Source organism: Lagenorhynchus albirostris, chromosome 3 (assembly GCF_949774975.1).
Source record: "Lagenorhynchus albirostris chromosome 3, mLagAlb1.1, whole genome shotgun sequence".
NCBI classification, from domain to species: domain Eukaryota; kingdom Metazoa; phylum Chordata; class Mammalia; order Artiodactyla; family Delphinidae; genus Lagenorhynchus; species Lagenorhynchus albirostris.
The window spans coordinates 66755880-66769190 of NC_083097.1; the positions used below are offsets into that span (position 1 = coordinate 66755880).

The following is a 13311-nucleotide window of genomic DNA, read 5'->3' on the forward strand; positions in this document are numbered from 1 at the left end:
AGCATCATGCTATTTTCATAGTCCTGTTGCAAAAGATCTAGGTTGTTAGATGTCCAGTCATTTCCACCTTTTTATTCCAGTCCAGCCCTCACAGATCTGTGCAAACTTATCCTCCATAAAGAAAGACGTCCAAGTAAATGATAGAATCACATGAGTCTTGGAAGCGTACACTGCTTAAAATAACTCTAGGTACCTGTAAACTATGAAATAAGAACTAAATTTGAAAATAGACTTAATTGTGCATTTAGTGACAATACCCTGATGCTTTAAAACTGATGTGAACATCAACTAAAAATATAACTTAATAGATTGGCTATTTTTTTAAATTTTCTCATGTAATGAGCAATCCACATTTACTTTGTACTTGATGCTGTGATTCTGGACCACTAGCAATTTTTGGTTAATTCATATACAAGTTGCATTCTTTTAAAGCAACTGTGTATATGTCGCTGGCAACCCAAATAACTAAACTGATTATAAAATTGTACACAGATTATAACTGGTGTTGAGAAAATTAAAAAGGTCCTGGTAAAAAGCAGAATGTGCTCAACTTCAGACTGTAGCCCTTGGACGGAAGGGATATTCTTTAGTTTATCTCTTTTCTCTCGTCTTTTAAATATGGGTTAGTATCCATATCTAACTCAGAATACATCAATTCTCTACAGGGTTACAAACTTTCTAAACCTGCATTGTTGGTGAGAAGCAGCAATGGGTTCAATAAAAACTCAACCCTGCTATTAAAACACCTGTAAACACAGTGACAAAAATGTGGCTTAACGGTATCATCTTCTGCTATTTTGCTTATATTTTTTATACATGGAGCTAGAGAACAAAACTCAGAAGCAAGCCTAGAAATGGACATTCAATGAAAATGGATCATTAATAGCTTTTATTTCCAAAAGCTTCATCCATATTATCCAGGAGGAAAAAATATCTTTTGAAACCAATAAGCCAATAACTCAGGATTCTGAACCTTTTCTGCACTACAGATATTTCTATCAGTTTTGTAAAGCCTAGAGGCCCTTCTCAGCATAATGCTTTTTAGTTCATAAAATGAAATAAACAGAAGTACAAAGTAATTACCAAAATATTTTAAAATGTGTGATACAATAATACGTGTGCTCATCTATTAACATTAAAAAACAGAGGTGGTGGCAGGACTACTATAATTTCTTACAGTGACAATGGTAAATGGTATTTTCAGCTATGTACAACAAGTATAATGTGGTATGAAAATATCTGTGATTTCTATTAGTGACAAAGTCATTGGTATTGCTAATGCGATGATTCACTGCTGCCTACATTTGTAATGGATAGAAATTCTAAGTTTCAGGGAGCCATTAGTAAAAATAAACATATGATTTTTGTTTTCTCATCAAAAAACACAGACACCCTGAATTCTATCCATCCCCAAAGATCCTGTACCCTCAGTCAAAAACTCTGCATTAAGTACTTAAGGGGGTGGGACTGAGAACATCCTTTATATTAATCTCTGTAGGAAAGTGCTCATGTTTTGTTATACTGAAAACTATTAACAGTGGTAGAATCCAGGAATAATTCTAATGGGAAAGGAAAAGACATTATTAAGTGACTGCTGAGTGGATATGAGGCAACTTTTATAAATGAAATAGTCATTTTATGGATATTCAAAAAGTTGTGTGTCTGCCTGAGTGTACCAAAAAAACATAAGGTGAATTTTATTTTGAACATACCACCACAAATATCCTCGGATTTCTTGGAGCTAAGAGGTGTGGTTTCAATTCTTCAGTGTTTTGTAGTTAGATAATAGTGCTGAGTATTTATAGGCTCCCTTATTATAACTATAGTTCTGTCCATTTTCCTTGTCAGAAGTTTATTTTCTGTCCCTGCTCCTGTTTTCCTTTGAATTTTAGTATTGAATTTACTGACTTTGCTCTGACTCTACTTCTTTTTATAGAACCATATTCCTCAAGTTCAATTTATTTTTAAGTTGGATACTTTATGTGTCCATTCCCTTTAGAGCTCTAAAAAGAATGTGTACTATTGACCAGATAAAGCTGTTAAGGTAACTATTATGAAATATATTTTTAGGTCCTTGGTCACCTTAATGGCTCTCTGCGTTTTAAGATATGCTTAAAGTCCAGCGCACTACAATCTGGGAGGAGTGGTCTGTGGCTATTATTTCTTCCTCAGCACCTGCTTGATCTGGGAGAGCTGCAATCTGGCATTCTCTTTAGCACCCACCACAATTATTTAAGGACTAATAATGATTTCAGAATCCAAATTAAAAAGTCTTTTCTTAGGTATCCATTTCTTTGACCAGCTCCCTGTTTTGGAAACACTATCTTCTTTGCCCTCTCTAAGTCTTGATTCTCAGTTTCTCTAATCACTCTTTTATTTTTTGTCCCTTTGCAGATAGAACTTCTTTATCTTAAATTCTATCTTTAGTAATCTTATATTCTTTATTCTTTTTAATATCTCCATTGGCACTAACATTCAATCTTACCACTTCTCCATTCTCATCTGATTCTTGAATCTGAGTCTTTGTTACCCTATGCTTCCCTGAGTTATCACCCACATTTTAATTAACTAGCTGTCCTAGCTTACCAGGATGTGCCAGTGGCGCCTATAATTCAATATGCCTATGCAGGAAAGAAATCTGTTGGGCCCTTCTCCTTCACGTGAAGAAGAATGCTTTGAAGATGAAACTCAAAACATGTACGAGGCTCTTTGTGTTACATGCTGCTGGAAGCTATCACTTCCAAGTCTGCTTATGTAGCTGACAACTGCCGCCAGGGGCATGCTGGGATTGGTGTCCCGCTCAACCCAGCTCCTTGGGTGCCAGTAAAATTTTACTGCTACTATTTGAAACCCTTGGGATTTCAGGAAACCCTGGAAAACTGTGCACATTTGGTAAAAGATCAGAAACCATCTATGTTCTTTTCTTTCTCCTATTTGAAAAAAGCATTATTTATCTCTGCTGTTCAGTGACTGATAAAAGCAGAAACCACAGTGATCTGTGCTTGTAATTTCCTCATTATGAAACCACGATTTCAGCCTCACTTTGATATTCAGACCCCAAATTTCACCTAAGTACCCCAAAATGCCATGGCAACACATGTAAAGAATAATGACTAGCCCACAAATTACATTTTAACCATGTTTCAACTTTCAAGTCCTAGGATGACTTCTTTTCTAGCAGTTTCCTTATAGAGAGATTTTTGGTATTCTATAGTGTAATATTTTATTTGAGTTCTACCTTTATTTTTTTGTCAAGGGTGAGGATGGGGTGATGGTTGAAAAGACTGATATTTACAGTCTGAGAAAAATACAACATTTCTCAATCATACACTGCCGTTCTAAATGTTATGAAGCTGAAATCAAGTTATACTGCTCCCAAACTCCTCTCCTGATCTCTGCATACTTTATCTTACTTGGTTTCTGAGATAGGATATATTAAAATGAGTTTTAGCCTGGAGAATAAATGCAAAACTAAATTTTAATCCCTGGACATATGCAAGTTAGTGCATAATGGGAATGTTACATAATTTGAAAAACAAGAAGGTCTTACTGAATGTTTCAGTAATTGTTTGTAATCAAATACAAAATACAGTTAATAAGAATCTGATTCAATTTGTTAGATGTATTTAGTATGTCCTAGGGGGTCTATTTGAGCATTCTGCAGATATTTTTTCTGTCTTTCCTTTTAGATTATCACTTTAACGTACAGCAGGTGTACTTTCAAAGTGTGATATGTCTGAACAAAACTGTTGGGCAACATTTGGAAAAATATACCCAGAGGCAACTGATTGAAGCTGGAACTTCCGTGTCAGACACAGAAAGTCCAATTCGGTTTGTCATTGAGTCAATTTTTTGTGTTTATTGTTCAAAGACTTCATACTGCAGTAATGTTGGAATCACTTCTTTCCTTGAGGGCTATTGTTATTCTTGCACAGTATTCTGGGTTTTTTGTACTTATTGTCATGTCTTTAAAAAGAATGTGAGAAATTAAGTAAAATAATTATCTATACTCAAGTATTTATAGTTATGGTTATTTCCACTTATATCTCTATATATTTATGAGTAGATTTTTAAATATTGTGTATATTGGATTAACATTATACAATTAATCCTGAATATAAAACTTTCATCAACCCATAGTCGATTTCTTTCTTTCTTTTTTTTATGTTCACAAAAGGTGACAGCCTGAGGTAAGCTGTCCTTCTCTTGTCCTATTGGAGTTCTGGATTAATTCTTATCCTATGTATTCAAGGAAAGTAATCTTACATTGATATTAGGCAATGCATTCAAAGACAAAAATTGTTGCAAATCACCATTTCAAAATTCTAAAACAGAGCAGCTATTTTTTATCTGGAATAAAACTAGAATTAGCATTAATGATTATTCTTCTTTGTTTTTTTTGATTTCTTGTTACACTTGCAAAAGTTAAAGTCTATTTTGGTGTTTTAAAAATCCCTTGTAGATGCATAAAAAGATAGTTTATGAGATGGATTATTAATATATAAATATGCTTGCCATCAACTAGTGTTGACCCCATATTGTCAAAGCCTAAAAGGTAAGTGATCATTCTATCATTCTATCTACCTCATCATATGATCATCATACAGCAATCAGAGCTCATCCACTTAATATTAAGATTCTTAAGGACAAAGGGTCTGTTTATCCTTGAGCATATTGTCCTTCTTGTAAAATTTTCATAGCCTGCCGCCTGTTTGGTACCTACTATATGTGCTTCTGGCCTCAGTTCAAATGTTACTTCCTTAAACTCCCCAAAACAGAACAGGCACCCCTGTCATGGCTCTCTCTTCTTTTCATTCATGGTACTTATCATGTTTTGTAATTAGACATTATGTAATTCCTGTTTTTCTCTCCCACTAATTTCTATACTCCATGAGAATAGGAACTGAATTTAACCGCCATTGTTGCCCCAGCTCTAAGGGGTGGCTAGTGTTGGATCCAATTTGGTGAATGAATTAATTCATTAATACATGTTCTGAAAATTCTGTACATAGTTAAGAAAAACTCAATAAATATTTGTGGCTAGTTTATTTATTAAACACATAATTATATATATTCAGTATGTTTTAATACTGGACTTAACACAATTTTCTCATTAAATTTATGTGTCTTAATTCTAATCTTTACTTCCTCATAAACACCTTTTATTTTTAAAATTCCTTATTTTAATCAGAATCTCTTATATTTTGCTTTTGGATCTATGTCATAGCTGGATATAGCAGAGTAGAAATTTAGTGTTAGATAGGATAAAACTATAATCTCTGACCATCTATATTAGATAAGAAAATACTGAAATTATTTTTCCACTGTTAGTTCCTGTTCATCATTCACTAAAGTACTTGATCAAATAACAGTGACAGTTTACAATAATTGTAAACATGAAAACATAAAGAAATGAACTTAGGTGTTTGTGGTTCAGAAGTATGTTATGATGTCATATTTTTCAAAAACTAAAGCAACTCCTATCTCCTATAATGGTTTTGGTTGAATTAACAATATTTGTTTATTAAAAATTATGTTAATGCCACTGGATTTCCTAAATTTAGGTACTTGTAAAACATGGTATGCAAGGCATTAAAGCTGACTTCTACATATTTTGTTCTCAATACACACAGTCAGTTACTAAAGATAGGCAGTTGTTTAAAAATTTAAAATTTCACAAAATTGTAACAAAACAAAAAGGGGACTAAACTAGATTTAACTTTTTAGATAACTCAAAATCCTTTTGTCTACTTATTTATTTATGCAATTATTTGCTTTTTTACAAAATGTATTGACCTAGATATTTTACTAAATGGTTGATATATAGGTTTCTCATTCCAGCTCATCATCATTGTCCTTTCAAGTTGTTTATGAAAATGGCTATCTGAACACTTGAACTTATATCATTTAAAAGTGACAAAGGAATATAAATTAGAACTTAAATTAGAAGACTATCTGTAATACTGTAATAGATATTACGGAAACATCTAAACGATTTTCACGTATCAATCAAAAGTAACTTCAGGGCCTTCCCTGGTGGCGCAGTGGTTGAGAGTCTGCCTGCCGATGCAGGGGACACGGGTTCGTGCCCCGGTCCGGGAGGATCCCAATGCCGCGGAGCGGCTGGGCCTGTGAGCCATGGCCGCTAAGCCTGCGCGTCCGGAGCCTGTGCTCCGCAATGGGAGAGGCCACAACAGTGAGAGGCCCGTGTACCGCAAAAAAAAAAAAAAAAAAAAAAGTAACTTCAATTAAAATTAAAAATAATCAAACTTAAACCCCCTGTAATAAAAAATGAAGAATAAAACTAAAAAATAACTGAGATTTCTCAGAGTCAATGATAAGTTGTATGAACTGTATATGGAAATCTAAACTGAAATTATATAAATCAGATGTATTATTGCCTTAACTCATCTGTAAATATTAATTAGGAAATAATTAGTGTGAAAATTACAGGCAGATCCTTTGCCAAGTATTAAAACATTTGTTGTTAACATCTGAAATAATTATATTGTTACTGAAAATGTTTAATAGGTGATTGATACATGTAATAATTATTACCACATAGGCACTGTGTTATAATAGGGTTAAATATAAATTTATTCCTTACAAAGTAAAAGTACTTAATAGCTATATTAATTAAAGACATACATTATAAATAAAGAAGTCACATAATTAAAAAAATAATATTAAAGTAGCATCTCAGCATAAACATCTTACCTTTAATGGTTTAACTGAAAATGAATAAATATACTTAGGTTTTTAAAATGTAGAATATCATTAATATTAAAAATATTTCATTTAATTACACTGATAAAGGTAGTAATAATAAATTGATTAAAATTGAAGGTACGGTAAATATGAGAAAAATGCAGAGAACAGGTTAAGATCTGAGAAAAACAAATCTTTTGGTGATAAGTAGACAGATATCAAGAGCAGTCTGTCTACACCCTGTAAAAAGCAACCTAAAAAGCAACCTCCAAAATTACCACTTTTATATTTTCAAGGCTCATTAGTAGTAGTAGTTGGTCAGATCATAGCATTCACATGTCTGTTGATTATTTGAAATGAGTGAGAAATAAATAAATGATCTCAGATAAACTATCAAGATGTCTGCATGTAGAAATGGCCTAAAATGAGAAACAGATCCCTGTCTACCTCTTATTTCAAATCCATTTGCATAACCCCACTGCAAAATATACTAAAACTTAATTAACCCATCAGTACAAATAAGAAAGAAGTGGTACAAGTGAGGCAAATATAAGTGCAGCAGCCCCAAATTAGACTGACAGCTTGAATGTGAACACAAGGAAAACGACACTTCGGTATGGGTGTCCTCTAACCCCCCCAGCAGTTAGTCTCCATCATTCTTCTTTCCCTCTCTCACATGAAATATCTGCTGAAACAAATGGCTTCTCTCCCATTATTGCAGGTGTAAGTTGACCTAGTGGACCCCTGTGGGAGAGCATACAAAGCCCGAAGAAGGTTCATCAATCTTACTTCAGAGTAGAAGTACGCAAATTGGTTATAATCTATGTAATGTCAACTCCTAAGATCCTAAACTCAATTAGCTGGGAGCTAGCATTATCTGTAACCTGCAGGTGCTTCTATATGCCATGTAGTGAGTGAATGTTCTACGTTCTCAATGCATATCACTAAATCATCACTCTGGCAAGATGCACTTTCTTACTGTGGATTTTCTAAACGTTCTAAAAAGCCACAGAATAAAAAGCAAAACCACAGCCTCAGAAACCTAGACAATGGGAAGAATCAGAATCCTGAATTTATTACATACTCTTATAAATCAATGCAATAGAAACAAATACCCCAAGAGGAACATATTTTAGATTGTACCTTAGGTGACCTGTTCCAATATCTGTCAGGGCACAGAGATGAACAGAGGGAACAGTAGAATGTTAGAGCATACGATAGGTTAAGGGAGGCACCTCACTATCACATGCATGTTCAGAGAGCAGTCTGGATTTACATATAAATATTTTACAAATATAAAACCAAGTCAGAGAAAAACAAAGAATTTCATTAAACGCAATAGCAAAGACACTAGATGCGAACTTATGGCCATGAAGTTGAAAGTCTATTTCAATACATCCTTCCTAACCTATCAGGTTTCTTTCTTTTCAAGGGTATTTTCGGATGTGGTGACCTCAGTAAAATCTCTGATGGAGGGATGAATAGGCTTTAGTCATTGGTTTCAATTTCTAGCTCACATCAAGGTCTCTTTCCATTTTCAATAGGTAAGAAACCAACTGGCTGTCTAGTTGCTCCTTGGTCAGTACAGGGGGCAAAGGCTGATTAGGCAGCCATATTCGGGTCCCATGAACCAAAAGAAAAAAGATGCAAGAGCTGGGCCTGGGTGGGCCAAGGACCAGCTGAAACTGAATTTAAGTCAACTTAGTGGGCAGTCAGTTAAATGCTTTCTAGGAAGGTTGCTAGGTTTGTTGACTGGGTGGCTATTGGTCATCCAGTTGTATGATCAACCTGCTTACTCATACTGTCCTTTCCTTCCATTCATCCATGCCTGAAGCTTCCTTTATTAACTCATGCTCCATGTCCTTCTTCAATTATTTTTAAGCTTAGAAATATTTTCCCCATCCAAGGTATTTCTTTGATATTCACAATTTCATTATTTTAATGAAGTTTTTCAGGACTAGGGTAATGAGAATCTCCAGATCATCATTTTGTTTATATACATAACTCAAATAAATTCTTCAATAATTTTCCTTGTTTTATTTTATGAATTACCACTGTCAAGGAGGAAGAAAGAGAGGGAAAGTGAGAAATAAAATTGTTACTCTGGCTAAAGAGAGAGAGAGAGAGAGAGAGAGAGAGAGAGAGAGAGAGAGAGAGAGAGAGAGAGAGTGAGTGTGTGTGTGTGTGTGTGTGTGTGTGTGTGTGTGTGTGTGTGTGTGTGTGTGTGTGTGTGTGTGTGTGTGTGTGTGTGTGTGTGTGTAAGAGACAGAGTGGAGGTGGAGGGTGCTTTCAAGTTTATCTTGTTCAGCTCTATCCAAAGAGGTATCATTCTTGGTTTAGAGGAAAATACACTGAACTGGGAATCACAAGACCTGATTCTAGATTCCTTCCAGTCCTGGTTCTGTCACTAACCGGCAAACCACATAGCCTATGTGTCTCAGTTTCTATGTCCGAATTCTTATCTGCATTTGCCTTTTGAATTTGCATAATGTTATGATGCTCTAATAGCATTATATACATCAAAGTAGTAGCACTATGAAGTTTCTATAAGTGTCTAACAATTATTAAGCTACATGACTATTGTTCTTGTTAGCACGAACTTGTGCCCAATTCCAGTCTCCTCTTACTGACTATAATCCTGTTACTACCTCTCCCTAGGTTTTTTAATTTGTTTTGGAGAAGGTGGGGTGCTTTGTGCTTCTTTGTAAACATTTCAGGTAAATTATTATCCTATAATTTGATCCATCATCTCAAGACCCTACTGTCTTAGGCTTTCAAGAAGACAAATAAATAGCATGTAAAACTCTTACTGATGTGTTGGCCAATTCAACATGAACCCTTATTAATCTCTACCTTTTATCTGTGACAAAGGTTATCTGGTTAGAATGCTCTGAATTTACTGTTTGAAACAGAGTAACCACTCTGGGAGAAAATTAGGTCATATGCACAACTCAAAAGCCAAAATGTGATTCATGGAAGAGATGTACTTGGGTCTCTGAGGAACTGTTGACCTCCTTTCAGACCACAAGGCAACCACCCCTATGCCTATCATGTTCTAAGTGAGACCCATCCTGGAGAATAGATGCACATTAATAACATTAACAACAACAAATATGAAATGTGCCATTTCAATACATTATGAAATCTGGAAGCAAATTATTATTGATTTTGGCCCAGATTCCATAATAAATGGAGGCTATGCAAATAAAGGTTTATATATATATGAATACTTACTGTATTGACAATTTCTTCCCATGAATTCTCCTGGGCACTCACAGGAATAGTTAGCAACAAGGTCTGTGCATATTCCACCATTTTTGCAAGGCTCAGCTTCACATTCATTAATATCTGAGGAAAATAGAGAGAAGAGAGGAAGAGAATTATTGGTGAAAAAAAGATCAGTTATTAGAAGGTTTTAGGCGTTTCAAATAAAAAAAAAGTCTAAATAATGCTGTGTGTGTGTGTGTCTCTAGTCAATAATATAAATGGTGCCTACAATCAACAATTTATTAGCAATCAAATTAAATCCAGTTCAAATGGAATTGAGAATCCAAATCCAGCAGAACTAAACCACTCTCCTATCCTGAAAATAAATATGAATAGTTTGGGGAAATATTCAGCGTATCCTTAGAATTAAATCAAACAAATTAACCCTGATAGAGAAATGAATTGGTATCACAAGATCTAGAAACCTCCTCAGCAGTGACCACTGCCAATTAACACTGTCTCATTTCATCTTAATTCATTAAAATTCTAACTGACAGAGATGTTTTAGTTTCTAAATAGTCTGCCTTTGATGAATGAGACGAGAAGTAAATTGGAGTTAATAGGTAAATCTTGTTATATGCAAAGTATAATAAATGTAAATGATCACTTCCTAATCTCATTCAAGGGTTTCTAAAGTTAGGAGGGCTAAAGGGACTTACCTTTTATGAATCATTATTATACCTGATGCAAAATCATACGAAATATAAAACATTCAGCAAATTATACTAACTTCCACACTAATTTTGGACAACAGGGTCAACAAATGGGATTTTGAATGAAAAAAGAATTAAAGACTAATTCAGTCAAATATCAGTCGCTGATATTTACACATCATTTCGTCTAAGCTCAGCACCAAGCTAGGTTCTGTGGGAGCTAGTAAAGTAATTGGAGGACATGCACTCTCCCCATCACTTTCCCTTCCTATCATCTATCTCAACTGAAATCCTGCTCTGCTCTTATTCCCACAACTCCTTCTTACATATCTAAATGGTGTTACTTAGGGACTGTCTGTTTATGTGCCTTTCACCCTTTCACCTAGTCAATCTGTAAAGTTTACAAATGCAGCACCCGTCCTGCACTGTTCTTTGTACCTCCACAAATGCCACACTCTATCTGGAACACCATTAGTGCCCAATAAATATTTCTTGATAAAATTTATAACAAAATAGTGGTGCAAACAATCTGAAAAAAATTATTTCAGATGTGTGATGTGCCTTCGGATACACTACAACGTATCAAAAGTTATTCTGAAGTCCTGGGTTTTCATAGTGCTTAAAACAATATGATCATTAAACTACCCCCTCAATATCAAACAAGGACAAAATACTAGAAAACCTCTATTTTGCCCTTTCCTTTAACTTCTTTCTTATAAACAGCATCTCCTCCTGGAAGCAGATTTGGTCACCCTTTCATTCTAAGTTTATGGCAAAGTTTGGTCTAAATTTCTTTAGGCAGGTGACCACTTTCTCTGAAAAAACCATCCCTTTTGGTGTCTGGTCAAGTGCTACAGTTTGAGAGTAGAGACAATTCATGACTGTGTTCAGACAGAATCTGAATAATTTGATCATTTTATAATATCAAACAACAGGATAAAATCAGAATCTGATCATCTCTAAAAAACAGCTGTGTACTATATAATAGACTCACAAATATTTGACACTAAAACTCTTAAGCAAGAAGGAAGGAAGGAGGGAAAGGAGAGAAAGGAGGGAAGGAAGAGTATGTCACATTCATTTTCTCATCTGATGAGATATTTAGCTCTTTTTGTCTTAACAAAAATTCACTTTTTATTTATATTGGACTAACATGCAAAATATTTTCATTAAACTTTGAAAATAGCACAAAAGTCACTGTGCTATTTATTTCCTTACCAGATGAATGTCAGGAAATGGCAATGACTGGCTACTTTGGAACATGCTTAATATGTCTTTCCCTGTATCATATCTACTACAATTTGTTTTAGGTGAGATATGTCAGAGCCTGACAAGAAGTTAAATCTTCATGTCTTAAAGAATGCATTGTCTTATTTTGTAAAGTTAGACATAAAAAGCTACTCTTTTATATACTTATAGGGAAGAAACTGAGTATTAATTAATGTCTGAAAAAGAGCACGTAAGGGAAATAGAATTTGATCTTGGATTTGAAGGAAAGTTTTAATTAGGATTAATAAAAACAGGATGAAGAGGGTATTGTATTTCCAAGCAGGGATCCAGAATGAGTCACAACTTTGAAGAGAAGCGTTCATGGTATGACGGTGTGTTCAAGTACACAAATAGCACAGTTTGTCTGGAGGACAGAGTGGGAAGGGGGTGCTGGTAACCAAGTCTGAGGATGTAGACAGGACCAGATTACCATGAACTCTTAGTGCCAGCTGAGGGAACTGGCCATTCTCTTTTGGCAGTGAAGGCTTGGAGCCAGCTGGGAGGGTAGCCTCTATACCCTTGTACCCTAGAAAGATTTAGAAAAGCCATATGTGGGATGGACTTAAATAAATGAAAGAAGGCTGGACAGAGACCCACCCAGGATTTGATGCTAAGAGGTACAACATATGTTTTAATTCTCAGGTAAGAGAATTACCTTGCCTGAAGATTTCTCATTTTAATATTGACCTATATCATGAGTAAAATCAAACCCAGCTCTTGCTGCTTTGAAATGTTAATAGAAGGAAGTCTGCATAGTTGATGATGTGAGAACAATCAAGAGTTATTATATGTACTATTAAGGATATGCAGTAACCGTTGTTCTTTGCTTCCTCATTTCTTCTAAGTTTTTACACGATAAGTAGTACTTAACACATGAGAATGTGAATTTAATTGAGACTAATCGATCTTTGAACTTCTATTTGTTCATCAGACCAGGTCTACAATCATCAACAATGGAAGTTAAAATTAAGAACATTTGTTTCTAAAAATAGTTACACCTTTACCCAGAGGTTAACATGAGGAGGAATGAACTGGAATTGCATTTGCTGAAATGAAAATGCTTTCTAGCCATACTTAGTTTGTGATTAAAAAAAAAAAAAAAGATCCTCTACTGTTTGTGCATTTTTTTAAACCAAAAAACTACCTTGATCTAAATTCATAAAAATAAAAACATTATATTAAATGAGTTACATACTTTAATATAGTAGCAAATAAGTAAAACATTTCTGCCTATGTACACATCTAGTAACATGTAGGCTCAGATAACAGATGCAAATTACACAGAAGCCTTTATATATCAGTATAATGCAAGAGTTCTTTCAGCGGTGAAGGCTATTTGCACTGTGATTAACACTGCAAGCAATCTAAATGGAAACAGACCTCAATTGGAATAAATCATGTTTAATTAAAGACT

At 34.6% G+C, this 13311-nt stretch overlaps 1 protein-coding gene across 2 annotated transcripts in view; it reads right to left on the reverse strand.

The window, feature by feature from the left end:
* Positions 1 to 13311, reverse strand: part of EDIL3 (EGF like repeats and discoidin domains 3) — a 431555-nt gene that overhangs the window by 178334 nt on the left and 239910 nt on the right. For both annotated transcript variants that reach the window (XR_009539865.1, XM_060146146.1), the window contains exon 4: positions 9943 to 10056. Coding sequence is in view for 1 of the 2 variants with exons in the window: in XM_060146146.1 (XP_060002129.1) it covers positions 9943 to 10056 (114 nt within the window). In the remaining variant the exon portion in view is untranslated. The remainder of the gene's footprint in view (positions 1 to 9942; positions 10057 to 13311) is intronic.